This window comes from Pan paniscus, chromosome 11 (assembly GCF_029289425.2).
Source record: "Pan paniscus chromosome 11, NHGRI_mPanPan1-v2.0_pri, whole genome shotgun sequence".
NCBI lineage: Eukaryota > Metazoa > Chordata > Mammalia > Primates > Hominidae > Pan > Pan paniscus.
Window position 1 is genome coordinate 13883616 of NC_073260.2, and position 26618 is coordinate 13910233.

The 26618-nt window shown below is 42.7% G+C and overlaps 1 protein-coding gene across 7 annotated transcripts in view; it reads left to right on the forward strand.

Annotated features, from left to right (window-relative positions):
• MAPKAP1 (MAPK associated protein 1) overlaps nt 1-26618 on the forward strand; it is a 265297-nt gene that overhangs the window by 231235 nt on the left and 7444 nt on the right. For all 7 annotated transcript variants that reach the window (XM_034929066.3, XM_034929065.3, XM_063594202.1 and 4 more), the window contains one exon: nt 6882-7019. In XM_034929066.3, the coding sequence (XP_034784957.1) occupies nt 6882-7019 (138 nt within the window). The remainder of the gene's footprint in view (nt 1-6881; nt 7020-26618) is intronic.

Genomic DNA, 26618 nt, shown 5'->3' on the forward strand with positions numbered 1-26618 from the left:
ACTCCCTGGGGGCTTTTCCAGGCTTTCATAGGCTCTAGGTAACCTGAAGACAAGAGGATTGTAGAATTGTGTAAAAAGCTGCTCCAGGATTTAACAGCAGTGGGACGTTTGTAGCCTTAGATTCAAAGCTGTAGGAAATTGATGAATGAACCACAGCTTATGATATCTGAGCAAATGATAACAGGAAATACACTAAGACATGAATTGTTAAATGCCTTAATTTTTGCCAAAGTGGTGTTTTAGCTTTTTTAAGGGGGTATTTTAAGAGTACCATAGGGGAGGTTGTACCTCCCAAGAGTCAAGCAGTCTCCTCTGGGACAATAGGAAACAGCTGGCAAGTCAGAACTCACCAGGCAGCTAGACCTGGACTTGAACCCAAGCTCTCCAGTTTACTAATTTGATTCACCATAGGCTAGTACATTTTACAGAGGAGAATGATCAGGCTCACCAAGGGAGCAGTGACTTTGCCCAGGATAACACCAGTGGGGATGTGCCAGCATAATCAGGGCCTCCAAATTTGTGGCCTGGAGACCCAGTAGGATGAGGATTCCCTAGCACAAAAGTTTCCACATTCCAGGTCTGAGAACATTCTTCCTGATTTGAATTGAACTCTTGGAGGTTGTGAGGAGGAGATATGCCCAGTGACACTTGGTGGTGGGAGGTTACTGGGGGGATTTGTGGGGATGAAGGCATTGTCTCCCAAACTGGATCCTGGTGCTCCCAAGACTGGGATGTAGAGAAGGTCCCAGGGAGAATTCTTCTCGCCCTCCAATTCCAGAGCCAGGCAGGTCCTTTATTCACCTCCTTCTCGTGGCTCCCTGAGCTCCCCAGACTCGACCCTCATCACTGAGTCTATGTCACATCCTTAACCCAGTGCCTGACTTCTGATAATAATCATTAGAAGGAGTAATATTCATCGCTAGCTATGTATCAGGCACAATTCCAAGCCCTTGTCATGCCTTATTTCACCTAATCCTCACAACAAGCACTTGAGGTATCTATTATTATGTGTATTATTATCATCTCCGTTTTATAGAAGTTTTTCCCAAGTCACGTAGTTAGGAAGTAGGAAGGCTGACATTTGAACAGAGGACTTTGTGACTCCAGATTTCCTACCCCTAAGCCCCCTCTTTAAATGTAAGATAGGCTAATAGTGCCTTCCTGATTAGAGGTGTTCTAAGCTCTCAATAAGCCGCTGTACACAAAAGGACCTAGTGTGGGGGCTACCCAGAGTGGGCGCTCAGTCTGTGTTAGAAAAAGATGCTACGCGGTGCTAATTTCCTTTTATGGAAATCTTGGTTAGTTAAAGCAGACAAGGGTCTCCTTGTGATAACTCTAAAGGCTTGCACAAATAGTTTCCCCAGAGAGCTGTATACACATTAGAGTTGTGTTTTTGTTTATTTTGAGCTGTCTTGTTAAGGAAGGATTTATATGCTGGCGTTGATGTAGGACAGCAATCAGGCAATGTTTTCTGCCTTTGACAGTTGGTGTGATAGTTTGCTTCCAGTGAAGTTTGACTCACTGTATCTGGAAGCTGTCAGAAGTGGGAGCATGAAAAGGTCATGACGGATGGCTGTGGATAAGTGGTTAGGGGAGGGAGCTGGTAAGGGAGACAAACTGCCTCCCTTGTTTCCAAGAGAAGGGGCTGACCCTGGCTGCTCCCGGCCAGCCCCCGTGCTCTTTTCTTCCCCACCTGCCTGAGCTGGAAAGAAGCCTGCCGGGCTCCAGTTTTGAGAGGGGCACCAGGTTGGGTGTAGTGTAGCTCATGAGCCCTTCCCAGCAGCGCAACCCCTGGCATACCACTAGAACTGCTAGAAGTTCTGTTAAAGAAATTCTGCTAAAAAAAAAAAAAAAGTTCTGCTGAAGAACTGCTAGAAGGAAGCATTCTTTCACTGAGGATCACTTCACCATTATCAAGACTTCAGCATACTTATCCTTCCCCACATTGTAACAGTCGAGAAAAAGGATACTGAATTCTGAAGTGGAAATCAAAAAGTGTCAGCTTTCAAAGTGATGTTTGTTTTTATTTTTGGTGAAATGTTTATCTTGGAAAAAATACAGAAGAGGAAAGGATATAATTCTACTAACCAGAGTTGGCCACTGGCACCAGTTTTTGGAGCACGTCCTTTTGACATCTTTTTTTATAAATGGTTTTCTTGTCCTTTTCACTTACTATTGTGTTATAAGGATTTTTCTAGTCAAAACTTTTCGTGGTTATCTTGTATTTCATCATTGTTGGATCAACTATTCCTCTATTACTGGTCACTTAAGTTGGAGAAATGTCAATGTAACAAAAGCCAGTTTCTCTTATTTCCTTGGAAATACATTTATAATTTGAATTACTTAAAACAGTGCATACGTGACACTGTAAGGAGTGCCTCTGCCATTCCTTAAATGACTTCACGCAAAAACTTTAGCCGAGGAAATCAAAACTATGCTCGGTGGTCAGAAAGAATATTGATCGGATTTCATGCTCCAATTTGCCATGTATGAACAAAAAATAGATGTGTGCATTTATTGGCATTTGTGAACATTTATTTGTTCCTTGGTGAAAATTGAGAGAGGAGATGGAGGACTGCTTGGGCAGAGCTCCTTATTATTAATACATCTTCTGACACGGCTGAGGCTGTGCAGAGCAGCAGAAAGAACAGGGACTTGAGACCCAGGCAGCTCTGGGTTTGAACAGTGGCTGTTCCACTTAGATGCTCCCTGACCTAGGCAAGCACCTTCCCCTCTCCTGGGATATGTTATATGAAACATTTAGCACAGTTCTTGCAGAATAGTGTAGTGGCTGAGGGGACACATTCTGGAACCAGACTTCCTGAGTTCAAATTGCAGCTTTGCCACTTCTGAGCTGGGTGATCTTGGGCAAGTTACTTGACCTCACTGTGTTTCTGTTTCCTCGTCAGTAGAATAGGATGAACATACTAGCCAACTTCATGAGGTTATTAAGAGATCTGAGTCCATGCACACAGTGGATTTCTAACCATGCTGGCACATTGTTGATGGCAGTTAATGTTAGCTGTTATGTTAATACTGGAGGTGCTCGGTGAATGGTGTCTATAACTGGCGTCATGCCTGTTGGGCCTAAGGAGAAAATTGTACTGAATGATCGCTGGTGCCCGAGGCTGCCGAAGCAGAAACGGCAGTGAGCCTACCAGGGTTGCACCTTTGCTCTTGGCCTAGGCCTTTGCCTTAAGGAGTCTGAGCTACAGGGACCGTGTGTGCAGCAGCCCTCTTCTCCTGGTGCTCTGCTCACAGGGAGACAGTGCTGCTTCTGCCCACAACCCACTCACTCCCCTTAGCATAGAGAAGTGGCAGTGACAAGTGGGGTACTACTCAACCTCCGCACTTGCAACCCCACTAGCCTGGCTTCCACAACCTCTTCCCCTACCCCTCATCACCGCGGCGATGCCCCAGGAACCTCTCTGACTCCCTTCTCCCTCACACCCTGTGTGCAGCCATTTGCCTACTCCTAACTCTTTTGTCTTTAATATGCTCATCCCCACTGCACCCCAGCCGTGACTGTCCCTGCCCCTGGCCTGGGCTGTGGCGCCTGCTTCCTCACTGATCTCCCCTCCACCAAGCCAACTCCTCCTTGTAACCAAGAAGACTACCGAGGGCTCCGAAGCCAAGGACAGAGAGGCCTCTGTTTGCCTCCAGGCTGGATTCTGGGCCTCCTTTCTCTTTTCTGCAGTAGGTGTGCACTCTTCCCGGGGTTGCTCAGGAAGAGGGCTCCTCCTGTGGACTGCCTCAGGCCGAGTGCTGACACATGGCGGCAGGAGCAGATAGGGTGCTGCGGTGCTGCCTGCGCTGCCTTAAGAAGCTGAGACTCAGACAAGTATTAAGAGGGTAAGATTATTTAATGTACAAAAGGATTTTTCCCATCAGGAAAGATTCCCCTACAGGTTTCTTTAAATAGTGACTCCTCTAGGCAGGCAAGTGTTTTACAGATCATTAACTACTTGACTGAAAGCCTACAGGGCAGAGAAACTTAAAACTAAAGTGTTGGGAGCCCCTGCCAATTACAGATCAATCTAAAATGAAGATAAAGTAGCTCTGGAACTAGAAGTCAGTGGGAAAATGTGATTCGATTCAGAAAAAAAAAATCTGATTCACATGCAACTTTTTTGGAACACACCAACTGTCTAAATGATATCCCACCTGTCTGCCCATCTTGAGCCTATTGCATTCATCTCCTACATCTTCATCCCCAAGCCCCGGTCTTGGGGTGCCCCTCTGTGAACAGTAACTGCACAATAACCCCAGGAAAGGGCGTCATTGGGAAAGTGTTCTGTGGCTGTGCAGAGCTTAGGCAATTGATGCAGAGATACTGCTGGTAATGGATGAACTATACGGTAACAATTTGCAGATAAAAATAATAGAAGTTAAAGTGTACTTTACATGATAAAAGAAAGATGAAAGAGGACGAGAGTCTGTTACATCTGAGATGGTTACAAAAGTCCTGCTTTGTGAAGTAGGCTCTGTTGAAAAGATTGATGCAATGGGGAGTGACCTTGGCTTGGAGCAGGAGCTGGTGATGTATGTATGAGCATCCCTCTGCTAAATGGACCCAGATTTGTAGCACTAATATACATGGGAGCCCAGAACCAAACTCAGTACGGCAATAAATCAACAGCCACTTTGGGTGTCATTTCTGGTTTATATTCCACTATTGTTCTATCACTTTAATTCATGTCACTATCATCTTTTCATCTGGAACAGTTTTATATAATTTTCCAGTGGAGTTACCTGACAAATCCTATCAAATTAACAAGGTACATTAACAGTATTGACTGACTACAGCTTCAAGAGTTGCAGGGGCATAGAACAAAATTTTAAAACCATGTCTCTGGTGATGATATTTTTCCCCATTCTTTCTGAGAAAAGAATGTGGAGCACGGTTTATTTTCACATAAGAGTTATGCACGTTTATTCTGCTCCGCTCATTTTGACTTTTATAAATGTCAAAATAAGAAGAAGAAGGGGAACACACACACACAAACACACACACACACACACACACACACACACACACACACACACACACCCCCGACAACCATGGCTTCAGTACTTCTTTCAGGGAACTATAGAAATGTCCAGATCTTTAACAATTAATGACCAAATTGGAGGCAAGAGTGTAACTGGGTAGTCGTAATCTATTTTAACTGAAATGTAATAAAATTGGTCTCCTGATACATTCTCACCCTCCTGAAATCATCTAGACCTGAACGTCCAGAGTCAGCTGGACTTACGACATTATGCCTAATTGAAATATGGTGTTCCTGAAATAGGTCTAATGACAAATTCCAGCGTTCGATTAGTAAAAAATACCAATGGTTCATCTTTACCAAAGACCACACGTACTGACCAGGGTACAGCAGCCATCTCTGCATTGTCTCCCCTGGAGGCAGCAGAGGAGCCTCGACTGTAGTCTGTCTGCACACATTCTTCTTCTGCCTTTGTCTAGCTGGTATTTGGGATTTATTTATTCATAAAATAAAATATAAATGAATGGAGCGTGTAGCAGACCTAATCAGTAGGATTTTGTTTGTATTTGTTTTTTTAATTTTAAATTTGCTGTCAGACTGTGGTTGGGGTGTGTGTGTGTTTTATTTTGGGGGGAGGTTAATTGAAGTGTTTCTTTTATCTGCTGCTGCTTTTGGCTTACTAAGTTTTCTCACATTTTGTTCAAAAATTTGAGTGTGATTCGTAGGATGAAATATGTTAACTATGTCTTTTCTGTTTCACTTTGTACATTTGGTTATTTTAATTATTTCTTATATCTTCATTTTGCTTTTTTTCACTTTGACCCTGACCTTTAAACTATGGCCTAAAAATTAATTACTTTTAAGGTTCCATATGGGGCCCACTATAGAAGGCATGTGAAAGGTTTTTGTCTCACTTCATGAACAGATTCCTCAATTTCCAGCGAAAGAGGAAAAAGAGCACATCTAGCCTAGGTGGTGTGTGGCGGGCTGAGCGTGTACTCCTCTGCAGTACTGAGAAGGCGGTTGCTGTGCATTTCCACACTTATTCCAGGGCCCCTCCCATACCTGGCATTACCTTTGTTCTGCAAACACCTTTATTCCCGGTCACTGTACAACGTGTTGTCTTTTAAGCTCTGAAAATAAAATCTGAAGTGCCAGTATTGAACATTCTGGATTCCTGTTATAAAGTCTTTGTTGCGTAAAGCTCACACCCAGTGCCGAGTCTCGCCCTCAGCAGGGGGGCAATGACCTCTGCAGCCTGAAGCCAGGCTCCAAGACTTGAACTTGGAAGGTTTTATGTAAGGTTTAATCCTCTCGTGACTTCCCTTAAATATAGGTTGGATAATTATTTAGTGTCACAGAAAGGAAGAGTTCTTTTATTCTTTTTAGTGTATAAGGTTGTTTCAGATCAGAAGCTGTTCATTGGTAGCTTAGCTGTTTAAACATAGGGATGTTACAGATTTATCTGTCCACCCCAGATCTTCTTAAATGAGAACAACAACTCAGAGCACCAATCAAAACTGTTTTTTAAATAAACCTGATGGTTATTTCATTACAATATAGAGATAATGTACGGCTGTAAATAGCCTCTCTGTGTTGGATCCATGTTATATCTAAGAAGGCTTGTTTCTTAATACCTTCTCATATAGTTTGGGGGGGTTCCCCCACCCTCAACTCACCCACCCAGGAAACCAGACTATGCAACTTGTGTGTGCCATTTGGAGTGTCCTTATGTTTGTCTCAGGAAGCCCGTGGCATTCCCCAAAGCCCTAAGAAAGAGCTCACGTTCATGCAATTTCAGATTTATAAAACAGGTCAAATGATTGCCCTGAAATCACTTACACCTTCTACTTCTTGTGGTTTCTTTTGTGTCCTCACCTTGGCTTACAGGTATCTCTGGAGACAAAGTAGAGATAGACCCTGTTACGAATCAGAAAGCCAGCACTAAGTTTTGGATTAAGCAGAAACCCATCTCAATCGATTCCGACCTGCTCTGTGCCTGTGACCTTGCTGAAGAGAAAAGCCCCAGTGAGTAGTCCCTTTTATTTATGTCTCCTTTCTCTCTTTCCCCTCTCTTCTCTTCTGTGTGCTGGGTGCCAGGAGAATATATTGCCACCGTGTCCTTTTTTCCTTGGGTCTGTTTTAATTCATTACCAGAAATTTCTTTTAATCAAACGGGATTGTATTATGGTGCCCAGAGCCTGACATGTGCCCCCATCCTGTTCGGTCTTGATGGCTGCAGAGAACTTCGCAGCCCACCTCCTGACCTCAGCAGCCCAGCCCCGGGAGCTGGGGGCACAGGGCCAGATTTCTGCTGGGAATTTGCACTCACCAGAGCCCTCATTTCCCTTTGGGCTCCCTTCCCCTTCCCATTTGGGGGACTTGACCAGTCAGACCTGGACCTGCCTTCCTTCCCTGTGAGATGGAGGGAAGCTGGGGATTTCCCAAGGCGGCGAACGCCTAGATTTAGATATATCCATCATGCCGGAAGTGTCAGCACCCCCTAGATTATTGGCAGCTGCATGACCTACCAGCTCATGATTAAACTCTTGCCTGGTCCTACAGAAGAGATCTCTGCTGGGTTGGCATTCCTCCGCTTAAATTATCAAAGTAGATACAGTCCAGTTGTGTATTTTGGCATATTATACTTTTGCAGTTAAGTAATTGGGTGTAGCATTTAGATTAATCACTTAATCATTTTTAGGACTCCAATCCTATCAAGGGGCAAAAAGGGCACATAGATCACACTGAAATTCCTCTGTGAAAGAAAAAAATTTAAACTATATAAGAGTTCGTTAGTTGCCTAGAGAATGCTGTAAGATAATGGTTCTCAAAGTCTGGTACAGACAAGCATTATCTGCAAAGCCTGTTAAATGCAGTTACCTAGGGCCCACCCTAGTAGATTGTGATTCAGTAACTTGGGAGTATAGACTGAGCATCTAATTTTTATTAATCCCGTGTCCAACATTCACTAAATTTGAGAACAGATGTTATAAGGAATTACTTACTCAAAAGGAACAATAAGAAATGTAAAGGCCAGCAAGTGTTTGTAATACGATTCAAGTTTTTGAGATAACACTGACTAAACAGGGGCTGACGGGGGCTGATAGACTGGGCACATGCCACATTGCTTCATTTATGGGTGGGTGTTTAATTTTTTGTCAAACTCTGCTGGACTATGTGTTCAACTCATTCGCCTACAGCTTGGCAAAAAGGGAGAACTTAGGGGGACACAGGGGAAGGAGGAAGGCCACCCCACTCCCTTCCTGCCATTCCTGTCATCCCAGCGAGGCCTCCGACCCTGCAAAAGGCTGTGAGAAAAGTGCCTGCTGCTGGGGGGCCTTGCCTCAAGGTTGCTGGATTCCCTCTGCCTTTGGATAAACATCTTCTTCCTAATCCCGCTCACTTCAGCTTGTCGGCCAATAAAGATGTCATTGTTCTAGTATCTTTCTCTCCAAGAACTGAGGATGCTTTGAACAGTAACATTTTATAAATTCTCCATGTCTCTGAGAAATGAAAGGCAATCACTTCTGTGTTGCATAAAGGGATAAGCTAGAGTGGAAAGGTTAGAGAAAGAACTAGATGCAGGATTCAGGTTTTTTCCTTAACAAAGAGGCTCACTGCACCAGTAAAACACTGCCTAAGTCCCTGTCCCCTATGGCAGTGCTTTTTAAACCATGTTCCTCAGAACTCTAGCATCTCAGAGAGACCTCAGGGGTACGGGGTGGGTGGTGGGGGAAGGTTGGGCATAAGGCCTCCCCTTGAACCAAAGGAACTCTACTTAGTTGTAGACACAAAGTCTTGCTATGTTGCCCAGGCTGTTCTTGAGCTCCTGGCCTCAGGCTATCCTCCTGCCTCAGTCCCCCAAAGTACTAGGATTACAGACGTGAGCCACCACTCCCAGCCAGAAGAAAAATTTGAAATAGGTTTACAGAATAAAATGCAGACCAGCATAGCCTTTGCAGACATTGGCAAGCAGCTGACACGCTAGCCTCATAGCCCATAGTTTCCCATCTCACATTTGGGCTGTGGTCACTGTAACTACTTGCACACGATGCATTCTGTGCTGTTCCCACTGCCTGGAATATGCCTTTCGAACCTGACCCCCTCTCTAACTTACAAACATTTCCACCTCCCCGTACTCAGCCTGCTCATTTTTCAAGACCCAGCTCCAGTGTCAGGCTCTCTCTGTTCACTTTGCCCCCCAGGAGTTTGCACATGCCTCTAGGAATACCCCTTTGTGCTGTATTTATCCATTGGAGGCCCACCCGTCTCTCCCACCTCCATCTCCATACTGAACTAACTGACCCAAGAACTGGCTTCCGTGTCCTCACTCCCTAGCACGGAGCCTGCAGAGTTGTCCTCACTGAATGTTTGTTAACTGAAAACTGAACTTACTGAAGCCAGAATTTAGAATCCAAAAGTTATTCCACATAATTTATGTTGTAAAGTGCCCAAACAAAGATGTATTAAATGAATCGGCTTGATGTTATGTGTTTTATGATTTCCAGTATCTTCATCAAATTAATTCAGTGACTCAATCTAGCAAGTTCATCCTCAGACCATAGAATTAATCTGTGGGGCGTCTTCTGTTTCTTTATTATTTAAAGGATTAATGGTAACCCTTTTTATCTTTTGTGTCTGTTGAACCTTAGAAAAAAGTTATTTTAACATCACTAAAGAAATGAAAGTCACTATATTTCATAAGTTTAGCCTGTGATTTTTATCAGCATAGTGATGTATGTTTGTAGCTGAGTTTACATCAAAAATTATTCTTGGGGCCTTCTTGAATGAATTATGGCAAAGAGAGAGAGTCTAGAAGTAGATAAGGTTTTTGATTTCTGCAATATATTTCCTTTTTCATGTTTTTATCTCTGGTAGCACAAGTATCTTGCCGAAGACCGGAACGTGTGACCAACTGGAATAATTTAGTTGTGAAAACAGAGCAGACATGTTATTAAACAGCTTTCTTTACAAAAAGACATTAAGTGTAGGGAGGATAATGAAGTTGTCCCCAGTCTTAGTTGAGACATGTTTGTCAGAATTTTGAACAGAAAAGAAATGGTTTTTAAACCTTCGACTGTGGCCAGTTTGCAGTGTTTATTGAGAAAGCCGCTGTCAAACCATTAATTTGGTCGTCATAAGGCATAGAACTCAAGTTTAATTGATGCCATATCCAAAAAGTGTGTGAATAGCTGACTTGGCAAAGAGACTGAGCATTTGAGCGGCTGCAGGGAAATACATAATTACACATATTGCGGGACCGGAGAGACCCAGGCTCAGAAGCCGCGCTTCGTAAACAACAGTTCTGTGGCTCTCTTTCCATTCCCCTCGACTTCTCCCTCTTAGGCTGGGGTCTCAGAGGGAAGATTTATTGCTCTGTCCCTGTGAGTGTTTAAGGACTTGAACTTAATGGCTAAATAGATACATGCCTAAAAAATTGTACATATAAATATGAATTCTTAAAAGAGTTATTTGAGAATCTGTGTATCACAAGCCTTGAGAAATTAAGAATTAAATCCTGTCTTTCTAGATTTAAGGAGAAAAAAAACATGCTGCCATTATTATTCAAATTAGTGCTTCCCTCTGTCAGATTTTGCTATTTTGAAAGACGTCATAAGCCCCTAAAAGGTGAATTGATTTTAATTTATTATAACTGGTCAAGGATGTATTCAACACATACAAGAGGAGAATGTTTCCGTATCAGAAACTACCATGTTTAAATTTTCTTAGGGAAATAATTTTCCATCCTTATATATCTCTAGATACAGGCCTTTTTTTTTTTTTTTTTTTTTTTTTTTTTTTTAATATATGAGACAGGGTCTCACTGTGTTGCCCAGGCTGGGCTCAAACTCCTGGGCTCAAGTGATCCTCCCGCCTCAACCCACCAAATAGCTGGGACTACAGGCATGCGCCACCATGTCCAGTTCTAGACACAGGCTTTGAATGCTGTGGCTCTCTTTTTAAGCGCTGGCCTCACATTCCTACCCTGAAACAAAAGCAAGGGACCTTTCTGTGAAGCTGGTACCCATCAGAGACACTCAGGCTGTATTTCAGAACCAGACTCAGCCATGCCAGATCTGGTTTCATCATAAGAAGGTTGTGCAGGTTTAGAGTCTTTAAAGGAAGCAGCCTATCATTAAGAAATCAGATTTAAACCTTAATAAAGTAGCTGTCATCTTTATAGCTGAAAAGAGCGCTGTATCTCAATTAAGCATAGATCATATAAAATCTTAAGGAAGCAACATAATAGAGGTAACCTGATTACATTCTCTTGCAATAGTATAATTCAAAGGAAATCTGATTCTGTTCATGCTGGTTATGTTAGGGGATTTCTTGTTTTGTTTTGCTTTTTGTCCAGAACACCATTTGGATGCAAGATAGGAACTCTTTGGGGTTAAGAGTTAACCACAACTGCAGGAGACTGGTAAACCCTAGTGACTAGAACTTGCTGGATATTTGAAATGAGATTCAGTTAAGGCTATGAGTTAAATGAGCTGGGCTTATTGGTGACCTACCACTTAAGTGAATCTTTCTTTTCATAAGTACTTGACAAGATCTGTAAAGTAGTGTATTTAATTTACTAATTAAATTAAAGCTACTGAATAATGATTTGTCCACATTGATTTAGCTTAAATAGAAAAGATCAGCATTGTTGTGATCTTCAGCAACCTTAATGGCCAAGCCAGTTAGACACAAAGGCCTCTTGTGTTTTATAGGTCAGAAGGACATAGGTAAGTCTAGGCTGTAATTGAATTGCCTGCACTGCACCCTGCAGTCGCAGATTTCCTTTGCCTTCCCGTTCCATTGTTGCACTGGGGCTTAAGAGAATGTTAACGCGGTAATAGGCACAGGGCCTTCCCCATTATACGTCTTGCTATCGAGCGGTTCTGCATGACTAGTTAAAGAAGATGGCAAGAAGATTAATGAAAGCAAGGCTAATACAGAAGGGGGTACTTTTGCAAGACTTCTACCGAGGAGATATTAGAGCTGAACCAGAGCTTGGCTTTTTCTTTATCCTGTGACCTTTGAACCTGCCTTACTGTTGAGAGCTGCCAGGGAAGTCGACATTTTGATTGATGTTGGTACACGAGTCAGTCTTTCCCATTGAATTCCACATCTGTACGAAAATAGCTTTTCCAGCAGAATTCATACTGGCTAGAAGTGATAGCCAAATTGATGGCTGAAATGCTTGTATGTAGTTTTCAGTTAAACTAAGGGTATTTGATGGCTTAATTCAGTATCCAGTTTTCCTAGATTATACAAATTCACTTACATGTTTTTAATGGGTTCATCAACCCATAGTGAAAGACCAGTATTAAGAATGTTCATAGGTTTGCAAATAGCTCCAAACAGGCTTTATGAAGAGTAAAAGCAGTCAGTCATTAAACAAACCCTGAGGGCTCAGGGAAACTGACTTCAAGGTTTATGTAAACAAAGCAAAGCTGGTTTTTGGAAAGCTATAGATGGGCTGGTCTGAAATCTCACCTCTGCATCCCACCTTAGCCCCAGTTCAGAGGCTGTCTTAATCCACCCAGATGCTGGGTTCCCTAAACTGGCATTCCAGCTGCAAGGGATTGTCATGGGCCACTTGTAAGACAGCCTTGTGAAGATACAAACTTCTTCATATGTTCTCACTGATTTTGTTACTTGTTTGTAGAGCTGCAGGCCTCGCATGTATATGTGTGGCTGAATGTGCCAGTATGTGCATTCTTCACCCCCAGCCCACCCCAACAAAGGAGAGCAGGGAGACTGTGGCTGAAGGATTCATGCTTGTTACTGAAATCACCCTGGGCACACCCCAGCCTATCCGTCGGATCCTCGCCACCTGATTTCTTTCTCCCTATTTGACATGGGTAGTTCTAGCAGAGAACACACGCATGTGCGCTCTTGCTTGCTCATGCGCTCTCTCTCTTTCTCATGTGATAGGCATTCTAGTTCCTAAGGGAGAAGATACCCAGGAATTTTGTCATATTCTTGAGATGCTCTCATGAAATGTGTGAAAGAGGAATGAGGATGACTTTAGTTACCTTTGGATGAAAGAGCTACAGCCCCAAGGTAGACGGGTGGATATCCACAGCCCTGCTGGTGCACTGAGGGCCCAGTAGGTGAGGCACCTGCAGTTATACTCCAGTATAACTGGAGCTGCAGCCCAGGAAGGCAACAGCCCTTCCTCAGGCTCTGTCCACTCCCGGGAGATCCAGGCACTCCAGACGTTAGGTGGACACGTTATGTTGTGTTTTTATTCTCTAACAAGGGCTTATTTCATAAGTTCCAGATCAAATACAGTAAGTACTGCCTGATTACAGAACACAACGGACTCTCACATATTAATGCCCCAGTTATTGAATTGCCTTTTCATAAGAGTACTCTGGAGCACAATCAGGAGCAGGCAGTGCCTCATCCTTTTAACAGATATGTTTCCTAGCCCTATTAAAAGGGGTCTTCATCTATCCTGTCAAAGGAAGTCTGCTGGGGTTTTTTAGTTTAATTATACTATCCAATTAAAACTCCTTGCTGCATTTGGATGCACCTCTCCTTGGGCCTGAGTGGATATGACATTTACAAGGCTCGCCTTTCAAGCAGACAATAGTGTGATTGATGAGGTGCACATTCAATGAAGGAGGCGAGTGCCTGTGGAAGTGCTGCTTAGTGCATTTTGATTTATTTCTCATCTCCTTCCAAAACGAGGGAGTGCCGGGGAGATGGGTTTAGGCAACCAGAGGGACCACCACAATTTTTCCAAGCGTGTGGGAGGGAAAGACTTGGAGTGCACCACAGGATAAAGGTGGAGAAAAACCGTAAGCAGACAGCCAGCTTGCGTCATCTGATGTTGAACTGTCTTCTTAGGTTCTCTGACCCAGTTTGGTTTCCAGTAACCTCAAGCCACAATCTGCTGTTAAACAGGCAAATCACTGTGCTTTCAGGGAACAGTTTGGCAGAGTTGGATAGCATTGGCCAGGTCCCTGAGAACTCAGCCAGGCCAATGTGTGTCCCATTGACTGACCTGGTCATTATGAGCTGACATCTGACTTGTGCTCTAGGCATGCCTATTTATTTACACTCCCTGCTTCCTCCAGAAATCCAGCAGCTTCTGTCCAGTCATCACCAGTGCTTGATGACTTTTTCTAATTCTGCCTAGGCACAATGAGATTTAAAAGTACCTCTGGAATTTGGAATCAGCCAAGAGCAAGTGTGGCTCTTCAAAAAGGGGTATGGGAGCACAGTGGAGAACTTCTCACAGTTGTAGTGACAAGGGAAACCCAACATCTTACTCTTAAACTCTTGCTATTGACCCTCAGTGTATGATAGATGGTACCAATGTGCTTGTCTCTGTAGTTCCTAGAAAAAAGGTGTTTTGATACAGTGGGCCCTAGAAGGATCGACACTCTGAATTTCGGAGTCAGAAGATTCTCCTCTGACCCCCAGATAGTTGGTAAGAAGAGCACACCTCCCATATTCGTCATCAGGCACTAGAGTTGCTCATAGGGGACGTTATGTGTATGTTTACAGAATGTGTAAGAATGTCTACGAGGAAAATTGGCTGGTGCTGAGATAGTGAGTTTTCTTACATTTTCCGTAAATTTTCTTCATTTTTCCCTTGGACGTATTAATAAACAAGAAAGAAAATTTGTGTTGATTGGAATATTGATATTTGTTAGAGTAGAAAACATTTTGAGGGTATCAACTTTTTTTTTTTTTTCTCCTGGGAGAAGCCTCCTTTTTGCTATTAAGTTTTCACTTAATTGTTGACTTGGGCTTTATGGACCCATTGTAACAAAACAATTGCCTAGGTAAAATGAAAAATTTCTATACATTTGCGTTTTCCTAGATTTTGATTACCATTTTCTCAAATTCATTCTTTCTTGATTTTAATATCAGAAGAGATCCTAATTGAGAAGAGGGTAAGGGCAGGGGCTGTTCCCTACTGAAAAATTCTGTGTGAAAGATTTCTCAGCTGGATAAATGATGGGGATAATCTGTTTTCCCTTGCCTCCTGCCAAGCTCCAAATTGTGTTTTCATAATAAATAAATGGAGAGCTTAGATTTTAAGTTACTCTCTTAGACATGGAAAAAGTAAGCCATAGTTTCATTAAAATCAAAGTGTGTATTGCTTATAAGACTCCATATGCAACTTCCAACACATGGTAACTTCTACCAGATTAGCCTTTCTATCGTAAGTGATGAGAAAACTGAACAAAATATAAAAACCACTTTTGGACATTAGAAAATATGCAGTTCAGGACTGTGATCCCTGAGAGAAAGGTAACAAAAGAGGTGAGACTGATGATCACCTCAGCTTTTCTCCAGATTTTCGCAGGAAGGGAGAACCCAAGGAAAGTATGGCAGTCTCACTGAGCTGGAAGACAGAGATAAGAGATGGAGGAGGCTAAAGCAACGGAAATTTGCAGAATAGAGTATGGAAGGGAGAAAGAGCTCTAGAAAGAGCCCCTTGAATCTTTCACTGTATACTAAACTATGCATGCCTGCAGTGGGACCTTACAAGGCTGGGCAAGCAACTACTGGGGAGCTATAAACTAGAGTTCTGGCTAACCAGAGTGGAGCATCCAGGGCATTTAGTAGTGATTCCAGGAAGGCCATATCTTAGAAATAGGACTAAATTAGCCATAGACTAAAGACTGCTCTAATCCTTGCCAAAACCTTAAAAGGAATCTTGAAAGGATCAAACTGATCCACAAGTAAATTAGCTTCTACCAGAACAAAGCCCAATACTCTGTAAAGGACAGCACAATGCAGACACCTACAGTGTAATATTGATAGTGTCCAGCATTTGCTTAAAAATTACTAGACATGCAAAGAAGCAGGAACATGTGTCTCATAACCAGGGAAACAATCAATCAATAAAATAGAACCAGAAGAGTCAGAGGTGATAGAATTCACAGAGAAGTACCTTAAAATAGCTATTATAAATATGTTCAGGTACTTAAAAGAAGAACTCAAAAAGAAGAAAAATTAAAACTTAAGAAGAACCAAATGAAAATTCCAGAGCTGAGAAATACAATACCTGAATCAAAAAATTCACTAAATGGGCCGGGCACAGTGGCTCATGCCTATAATCCCAGTACTTTGGGAGGCCGAGGTGGGTAGATCACCTGAGGTCAGGAGTTCGAGACCAGCCTGGCCAACATGGTGAAAGCCTGTCTCTACTAAAAATGCAAAAATTAGCCAGGCATGGTGGCTTATGCCTGTAATCCCAGCTACTCATGAGGCTGAGGCAGGAGAATTGCTTGAACCCAGGAGGCAGAGGTTGCAGTGAGCCAGGATCACGCCACTGTACTCCAGCCTGGACAGCAGAGTGAGACTCTGTCTCAAAAAAAAAAAAAAAGTCACTAAATGGGAGCAGATTAGTATGATGATGAAAAAAGATCAGTGCATTACTTATCTATTGCCACAAAACAAATTGCCCCAAAACATAGTGGCTTAAAACAGCAGTAACATTTACTGTCTTACAGTTTGGTGGGTCAGGTATCCCACAGCTTAACTGAGTCCTCTGGCTTGGGGTCTCTCAAAAGGCTGCAATCAAGACATCAGCTGGGACTGCAGTCATCTCAGGGTTTCATTCAGACAAGGTCTTCCAAGCTCACTGAGTGGTTGCTGGCAGAGTTTACTTCCTTGGGAACACCCTCAGTTCTCCAAAGAGAAGCTTACATGATGGAGCTGGCTTCATCAAAGTAAGCAAGAGTGAGAGAGTGCTAGCAAGGAATAAGTTACAGTCTTCTATAACTTATTCACAGAAGTGACATCCCAACGCTTCTGCTAAATTATTCGTTAGAAGCAAGTCGCTAGGTCCAGGCCACAGACAAGACAAGGCATTACACAAGGGCGTGAAAAGCAGAAGGTAGGATCATTGGGAGCCATTTCAGAATCTGCCACAATCAGTGAACTCTGTGACAGAACAATAGAAACTATTCAAGGCACAGAGAAAAAATGGATGAAGAGATTAGAGCCTTTGGAGTCATAGCAAGTGTTCTAACATATATGTAATTGTAGTCTTGGTGATGGAGGGGAAAAACTATTCCAGATTTGATTTCAAATATCAAACCAGCAATCTTGGAAGCCCAATGAAAGCTAAGCATGATAAATATAAAGAAAACCACACCAAGGCACATTATAATCAAACTGCTGAGAACCAGCGATAAAGAGAAAAATCTTAAAAGCAGCCGAAGAAAGAAGACATATTACGTAGAGAAACCAAGATAAGAATAGTTGCTGACTTCTCATTAGAAATAATGCAATCCAGAAGACAATGGAATGATGCCTCTAAAATGCTAAAAGAAAAAAATCTGTCAACTTAGAATCCTATATTCAGTGAAAATATCCTTCAGAAAGGAAGGTGAAATAATGACATTTCAGGCAATCAAAAAAATGAAATAATTTGTCACCACTAAACCTTACACTATGAGAAGTGAAAGGCTGGAGGGTAAAAATACCAGAAGGAAACCCAAATCTGCACAGAGAACTAAGAACACTCAAAATATCAGTTACCAACGATATGGAATGAACCAAGAAAAAGGGAAGGAGCAAGAGAGACCTTTTCCAGCAGGAATTGGCAAACTGTGGCCCACAGGCCAAATCCAGCCCACTACCTGTTTTTGTATGGCCTATCAGGCAAGGATGGATTTTACAGATAAACATTTGCAATTGATGTGATGATAGAGAACACTAATTTTGGATCCCATTTAAGTGAAATGTTATTCCCTCAACCAAAGGAAAAAAAAAAAACTACACTTCTTATTAATAGATCTGTATTACCCAAAAATGTATTTGATGATTAAATTTTGAATTTTGTCAATAAAAAATGTGAAATTTTTTTTCTCTCTTCTTGTGTATCTACAAAGTATCCTCAGTTTTATCTCTTGGTCCATAAAACCTAAAGCATTTACTATCTGGCCCTTTATAGGAAAAGTTTGCTTGTCTGAGAGTGGAAGTGAAAAAGGAAGCAAGGGGAACCTCCCCCATCAGATAGTGTTCCAAGTCCTTTTTACACATTATTTAATTCTTGCAACAACTCTGTGAGGTTGTGTCTACACTTATTATATAATTCTAAGATTGTTGGACGACTTTTTAGGGTTATGTAATCCTAACAACTTGTGAGACAGATAATATTCCCATTTTATCAATGAGTTAACTGGGGCTCAGAGAAGCTACATAACTTGTCCAAAGTTATCTGTAAATGGAACAGAGGTCCACAGTCTTCCCTCTGCCACTGACACAAAGCCAAGGCACTTAAACGTCTATGTTTTCTCATTTTTTTTATTTTTGTTTTTTGGGTTTTTTTAAAATTATTATTAAAATAGAGATGGGGGTCTCACTATGTTGACCAGGCTGGCCTTGAACTCCTAGCCTCAAGCAGTTCTCTCATCTTGGCCTCCCAAAGTGCTGGGATTACAGGCATGAGCCACTGCACCCAGCCAACATCTGTGCTTTCCTGAAGGAAGAATAACCCTAGCCCCAACTCAGAGTGTATGAAGTCTTATTTTTTTAAACAAATTTCATCCTTGCTTGGTTATCTGGTTTCTCTTCCTAAAGGATATTAAATGCAGAATATTAAAAGAGGGAGAGAGAATGACAGAACTGAAATAATAAAGACAGTGGGAAGTGAAAGCTAACAAGAGTTGACCAAAAATAAAACTAAACAAAAACTATTAAAGAGCATTCCAAAAACTCAGTAAACAGTGTAGTATGGAGCAATTTTGTGGCACAACATAGAGCCTTTTGCAACCCTGGGAGAATCATGATGTTCAGTACTTATACAGAAAAAAGTGATAAAACAGTATTTTCTTTTCCTTATACTCTAATGCAGAAGGAAGGTCTATAATATGGAATTTTAATGCTTAAAATGGAAAAGGGCTTTTTGCACAAAGGTTACCCTAGCTCTCCACTCCAGTGATTCTGGATAGATGAGGTTTCATTTGTAGTAATTTAGCCTCCCATAGAGTACTTGCAAACTCAAGCTTGTCGTAGACTTTAAGTCCCTCCAAGGAGGAAATTCCCGGATGCAGCACTTGTTTCTTATCTGCTTCTCTAAGAGCTGAAGAATAAACCTCAACCAATACTTGGTTATTGAAATGCAGTGTGGTATTTTACTAGAACAACTTACACATGAATTGAAGCGTCAAAAGGCCCTCATAAGCCATTGTTCTTAATTTATTTCCTGAAGTACATGGAAGCATTTCTGCTGCATTCGGAAGTAGGGTACTTGTCTCAAGGAATAGCACTTGTTTAATTATTTGAATTGCAAGCTGAACCAGTTGTTTGTTTCATGGAACATTATTATAACTTGAAAGAACAACTGACAAACTATGGTTATTCAAATGAATATTTGGCAGACCTTTTCTTGAAAATGAAGGAAGTGAGTCTGTCACTTCAAGGAGAACAAGTGATAGTATTTATTGCCAGTGATGAAGTTCAAACTTTCAGGTGAAAATTAGAGTTTTGGGAAATTTCCATCACTGAGCTTCGCTTCTCATCGCTTAAAGACTTTTCCGATATCAGTAGTGATATTAATGAATGTGATTTTTTTCGATATTGTCAAATGAAATATGTCAACATTTGGAAAATCTGCATAACTCAGTGAACCAATATTTTCCAGACTACTGCATGATGTTACAAAAGCAGGCAAGGGGAAAGATTCAAAATGTAAAACAGACCAATAGATTTTAATGTAACAGAATACAAAAAAGTTTATTAATGAGGTTTATATTCCACATTGCAACTAATCTTTAAGAAAATACCATTTATCAAGTTCAGTGTAGTATCAAAGAGGAATATTTACAAAGAAGAACATTAAAATATGCCTCACTTTTCCAAAAACATATCTGCGTGAGTCTGGCTTTTCTTCATTTACTTTAACCAAAACTATATCACAGCAGATCAAATGCAGAATCAGATTGGATAATCCAGCTGTTTTCTGTTCAACCAAATGTTAGAAAGAGATTTCAAAACATAAAATAGGCTGGTACGGAGGCTCACGCCTGTAATCCCAACACTTTGAGAGGCCGAGGCAGATGGATCATCTGAGGTCAGGAGTACGAGACCAGCCTTGCCAGCATGGCGAAACTCCATCTCTACTGTCTCTACTAAAAATACAAAAATTAGCCAGGCCTGGTGTTGCACCCCTGTAGCCCAGCTACTCAGAAGGCTGAGGCAGGAGAATTGCTTGAACCCAGGAGGTGGAGGTTGCAGTGAGTCAAGATCATGCCACTGCACTCTAGCCTGGGCAACAGAGTGAGACTCTGTCTCAGAAAAATAACTAAATAAATAAATAATGCCACTCTTATTTAACTTTGGGGAAATATAAGGGTTTTTCCATTTTAAAATATGTTAATTTGTAATGGGTTTATTATTTTAGTGAATTAATATATATTTTTTAATTTCTCAGTTTTAATTTCATTTATTTTCTTTTTTTGTTTGTTTGTTTTTGAGACAGAGTCCCGCTGTGTTACCCATGCTGGAGTACAGTGGCCAGTGACATGATTCCGCCTTACTGCAACCTCCACTTCCCAGGTTCAAAATTCTCGTGCCTCAGCCTCCCAGCCCAGCCTCAGGCACACACCACCACACCCGGCTAGTTTTTGTATTTTTAGTAGAGACAGGGTTTCTCCATGTTGGCCAGGCTGGTCTCGAACTCCTGGCCTCCCAAAGTGCTGGGATTACAGGCGTGAGCCACCACACCTGGCCGAATTTCTAACACAATAAATGTTGATAGGTATAATCCACATAAGCTTTTTGGACTCCTCAATAGTGTTTAAGAGTATTAAGGGCTTCTGAGACCAAAAAGTTTGAGAACTGCTGATCTAGGGTCTTGAAAATCATCTTATGAAGCTTGGACTTTATTCTGAGGATGACAGGAAAAGAAGCACTGCAGAGTTTTAAGTAGGGGGTCCAGATGCTATGTTTTAAAAGAATGACTCCTGGCCAGGCGTGGTGGCTCACGCCTGTCATCCCAGCACTTTGAGAGGCCGAGGTGTGCAGATCACTTGAGGCCAGGAGTTCGAGACTAGCCTAGCCAACATGGCAAAACCCCATCCCTACAAAAATTTCAAAAATTAGCTCGGCGTGGTGGCGCACGCCTGTAATCCCAGCTACTTGGGAGGCTGAGGTGGGAGGATCACTCAAACTCAGGAGACAGAGATTGCAGTGAGCCCAGATCGCACCACTGCACTCCAGCTGAGTGACAGAGGAAGACTCTGTCTCAAAAAAAACGGGCTGGTGCGGTGGCTCATGCCTGTAATCCCAGCACTTAAGGAGGCCAAGGCGGGCAGATCACCCAAGGTCAGGAGTTCAAGACCAGCCTGACCAACATGGCGAAACCCCGTCTCTACTAAAAATACAAAAATTAGCCTGGCGTGGTGGCAGGCGCCTGTAATCCCAGCTACTCTGGAGGCTGAGGCAGGAGAATGGCTTGAACTTGGGAGGCGGAGGTTGCAGTGAGCTGAGATCGCGCCACTGCGCTCCACCCTAGGGGATAGAGCGAGACTCTGCCTCAAAAAAAAAAAAAAAAAAAAAAACTCCTGTGAGTAGATGTTTGAATCTGCAGAAGACGTGATCAAAAGAAGGAAAACCAGAGAAAAAGCAATAGATGATCAGGACCTGGGTGAGGGCTGTGGTCCCAGGATAGAGAGGGACGGAAGATAAACATGTGAAAACTAGGAGACCAAATGCCCAGTACTTGGTGCGTGGTGAAGCCTCCAGTTGTGCCACCACAACTGCCAATTTAAGGGGAGATGCTGATGTCTGTTCTGGACATGCTGCACTGGGGGCCATGTGGAGGTGGCAGCCATACCCACTGCTCAGCTCTGAAACTCTGGAGAAAGGTATAGGCCACATAGCTGCTTCAGGATCACCAACATGTGAGTAGTAACTAAAACCCAAGGGCAAACCCGACACAGGAAAAACGTAGAGGAGGTGCTGATCAAGGATAGAACTCAAGAAGACCATTGCTTAAGGGACAGGTGGAGGTCCAGAAGATCACAAAGGAAATGTGAGAAACAGATGACTGGAGACGTGGACCCAAGAATCAGGTGACCGTGCCTCCAGGGAAGCCAGGACTTTAAGAAGTGTCGAAAACAGCTGAGAAATCTCTACTGGATCTCTCGACATTGAGGGCATAGTGACCTTAGCAAGAATGTTTTCGATACATGAGAGGAAGGAGGGAAATCACATTGCCATGGGAGTTTTTATAATTAGAGATTTAATTATGTTTACAGGAAGGAGCCAAAGAGAGAGAGAGAGGGAGTTTGAGAATCCAGGCAGAAATGTAAGTAGGTCAGGCACATCCCCGGCTCTAGAGGTCAAAGAGGTCATTACTATGGTTGCCCAGGCCGCTGCCCACGCAGGAGTGCTTGGGAAGGAGCACTCCCTTTTGCCAGTTGAATTACCTTGAGCTGAAGCTCCCTGCAGGCAGCCCAGAACTGTTGCTTACGGTGGAGAGGAGACCCAACCAGGAGGGAGTTTTCAGCCCAGAGACCAAAGAACCCCAGTCCAGCATTTCCTACTAGGACCTACAGAAAGATACAGCTTTGCCTAAAACAATGTGTGTTCCCATCGGTTTCCCCCAAGAAATCCAGTGAGAATGTTCCCCTCTCAGGCCAGAGGGCCCAGAAGACATCAGACCTTGGAAACTCAGTTTTCAAAAAGTATCCATGCCTGATGTAAAGGAATTGAGAAAGAATCCCAAGCCTCAAAGCTGTTCTTTGTAGCCTTATTTATAGTACTGGCAATTTTATAAGTAACCCAGAAGCCCAACAGAGATAGCAACATGACCCATAGCTCACATCACTGGTTGGAATAAGATGCAGCCATTGAAAACGGTGGTTATAGAAATTGTTGCAACAGGGAAAGGGGTATGGTAAAATGTTAACTTAAAAAAACTAAGCTCAACTTCTAGTATACAATCTGATTACAACTGTGAAAACAGGCGAGAATGGTTAGGAAAGAGACCGTGAATGTCATTGTGCTAGTGTTGGGATTTTGGGGTGGGGTGTGGAGGTTCTCCTCTGTCTTCTAAATTTCTAGTATTTTTAATAAGGAAAAGAAACAGGCTTATTTTTATATTTTTGGCAAGTGGTGACACCTGGGGGTTTAGGCAAAGGTGGGCTGCAGGCTCGTTCTGGCAGCTCCAGCTCTGACCAGTCATGGCCAGCCACAGTCAGTACTGGCAGGTTGTGTTAGAAGAGACCCTCCCTTGAGACTTTTCTTAAGGCAGATGGAAAGTAAAAAAAATGATAGCCGGGCATGGTGGCGGGTACCTGTAATCCCAGCTACTCAGGAGGCTGAGGCAGGAGAATCTCTTGAACCCAGCAGGCAGAGGTTGCAGTGAGCCGAGATGTCACCACTGCACTCCAGCCTGGGTGACAGAGTGAGACTCCATCTCAAAAAAAAAGAGCAAAAATTGAAAATCAAAAAAAGACCCTCCTTTCAGTTGATTTGCAGTGGAAGTCTGGGAGCACCTCTTTTAGCAGGGTTGTGAGTGCTGTTCCTGTATGTTTAAGCCATCCCATCTCATGACCACAGCAGCCTTTCCAACATGGCCACGCCCCCTGAACTGGCAGGAAGAACCTGTTTTTTCAGCACAGCCTCCTGTTTTAGTTAGAATCCATAATACAGAAGATGAATTAAAGCACAAAAGCTGGACGTCTCCACTTCTGACATTTGTGCCACTAATTAGTTTCTGATTGGTATTAAATTCCATCTTCTCTGTCTTACTTTGAAAAACTTACATAAGTGTAAATACAGTTCTACATATCCAGATTTTCACTTCAGTACTCATGAGTGGAGGTACAGTTTCAGTATCTGCCCTGAGCATGTGACCAGTGCTTAGATGCCACATTTATACGCTCTTATATTGCATTTTATTTACATAGCACTATAAAAGCAAATCTGCTCAAAGGAGGCTCAATTAAAAATGCAATCTTCAAAGCAATGAGCATTTTATCATAAAATACCAGTTCCATCATAGTTAAATGAATGACCACCTCCCTGCTATATGCAGGGATGTATGTGACATATAAGAGATCACTGACAGATGCTGTCCCCTCCTTTACAGCCAGGCAAACCTTGGAAGGGACGGTGCCTTGCCAAGGTCCCACAGCTGAAACATGGCAGAGCTAGGATTTCATCCTAATTCTAACTTCAGGAATTATGCTTTTTTTCCTCTGTGTCTCAGGCTTTTGTTAAACCTTAATTTAAATAGAATTTAACAATTAATGCAAAATAATTTGAGCTAATTGGAATATTAAACTTTGCATTTTTTTAAAGTCATACTAATACATAACTTTTTCTTAGCTGATTTTTTTTTTTTTTTTTTTGAGACGGAGTCTCGCTCTGTCACCCAGGCCAGAGTGCTGTGGCACAATCTCGGCTCACTGCAACCTCCGCCTCCTGGGTTCAAGCAATTCTCCTGCCTCAGCCTCCCAAGTAGCTGGGATTCCAGGTGTGTGCCTCCATGCCCAGCTAATTTTTGTATTTTTAGTAGAGACAGGGTTTCACAGTGTCGGCAAGGCTGGTCTCGAACTCCTAACCTCAGGTGATCCATCCACCTTGGCCTCCCAAAGTGCTGGGATTACAGGCTTGAGCCACTGTGCCCAGCATCTCAGCTATTTTTTTACAACTAGTGTCTCAGCTATTTTTTACAAAGACAGCTTGCTCCTGTGACTTAACCCTGTTCCTATGAAAACCGCTGGTGGTCTTGGAATTTTCAAAGGTAACTTGCCTACCTCTGATTCCCTCTAACGCCCCAGGGAGATGCCTGGTGGGCTGCAGCTGAGGAGGTCATTGGCCCCCTCTTCTTCTTCTACCTGAGATGAACTGTGAGGTGTCTGAGGCTGATCGTATCTGATAACAGGTGTTCTTTCGTTCAGTCAGTATTGAAGTGTGGGCAGTTCCTTCTTCCCAGACACCTATGGTGGAAATTTACTATGTGGCATAAATTACTCATGTTTATTGACAGATTCATTTCCAGCAAGAGGTCAATGAATTGTTACACTTTAATATATAGGTCTTGGTCTGGGTGAAATTATGAAAGTGTGAATTCTGATTATTAGCTATTATTCTGTTGTGAAAGAGTCTCCCCATCCTGCCAACATTGCCTTCTCTGTAGTTCTCGCCTCCATTCCTTTTCAGTATCCTTTCTGCCCCTGTCAAGTCCAAACACAAGTGCTCCACAGAACATTCTCTGCCCTCTGTTCCCCTCTCCTATGGCGTGAGTGCTTTCACTGGAAAGGACAAACAGACCGGAGGCTTGAGGGAGAGTGGGGGAATGTTGGGACTCTTCCTCCTCCTCACCTGCTTCACTCTTCCTCAGATGGGTGCTGGAATGAGCCCTGGGGATAGGCAGGGGACACACACAGCCTCCACATGCAACCAAATACATTCAAAATTCAGAGGACGGGATTTGGGGTTACTTGGTTCAAATATGCAGCCTTTCAGGAGACTTGGCTTGGTATGATTTTTTTGTTTTTTTCACGTGACTGTGCAGATGAACCACAGGCCTCCCCTCTGTCAGCCCACAATTGACATGCTTCACAAGCACCATAGTCCCAAGGGGACAGTGTCAACGCTTCCTTTCTGAGGCTCTTAGGCCGTGCAGACTACATATTACATGTGCTGTGTATAGATTGGGCTCTGCTTAAAGTGCAGGAAACCTTTTTAACAGTGTCTCAATTGTTCAGGCAAAACATGCTTTAGTGCTTTGAGGTTTGGTTTGGTTTTGTCAGTGACAAGCGGGAGCAGGTGGTGTGGACAGTCCATAAGCTGTCTTATCAAAGTGGTCAGTGAACCCCGAAGCTTCGGGTCTGCAGGTCTCCCTACGACCTTCTGGTTCTTTCTAGCCCCAGGCCCTGGTGTCTTTGTGTGTCGTGACCAGTTGTCAGCAGGAAGGCCTCCTGGAGGGGGTGTCTCTTTATCCTTCACAGCCCTGTGTCCTTTGTAGATGGCTGTGCTTGTTCACAGCATGGCCAACAAAGGTGCCCGCATTGTTCCTCCACACAGGGATGTCACCGACAAGATTCTGATGTTGTGGGGTGGATCCTGTGAATGTGAATAGATACAGACGCACACACAGATGCCTCTGTGTAAGGTCCACCTCCTTATTAGAAACACAGAATTTATATGTTAACAGAGTGATTAGCTTCCAGTCAGGAATTCTCACATTTTAGTACCATGATTTAGAATCAGGCTAAATTTGTCGAGTGTCTGAAAGTGAGGTTTTTCAGAAATTATTAGGTAATTTTTTCAATTTAGGATTTATAGTCACAATTAGTACATCATAATGATGTTTCCAGGATAAAATACCAGTGGCTCAACTTTTCTGGCCACAAATGTACAACATATATCAGTTTATTTTTGGAGATCTGAAAAATTAGCTACTGTAAATAAAGTCCCCAAGAAGATTTCTCCGGGAAAGAGGTGAACTTACAGTAATATGGGTGATATATTATTAATTAATAACTATGACCAGCCACTGCTTCAATTAAAAGGACAACAGATGAGAAGGACTAATAGAAAGGATGTGCTGAATTTTAATCTTACAGACACTAAGGTCTGTCGAAAGACTAGGGAAGGTCATTTCTGGGCGTTTTGCAGGAGACCTGTATATTAGAGATG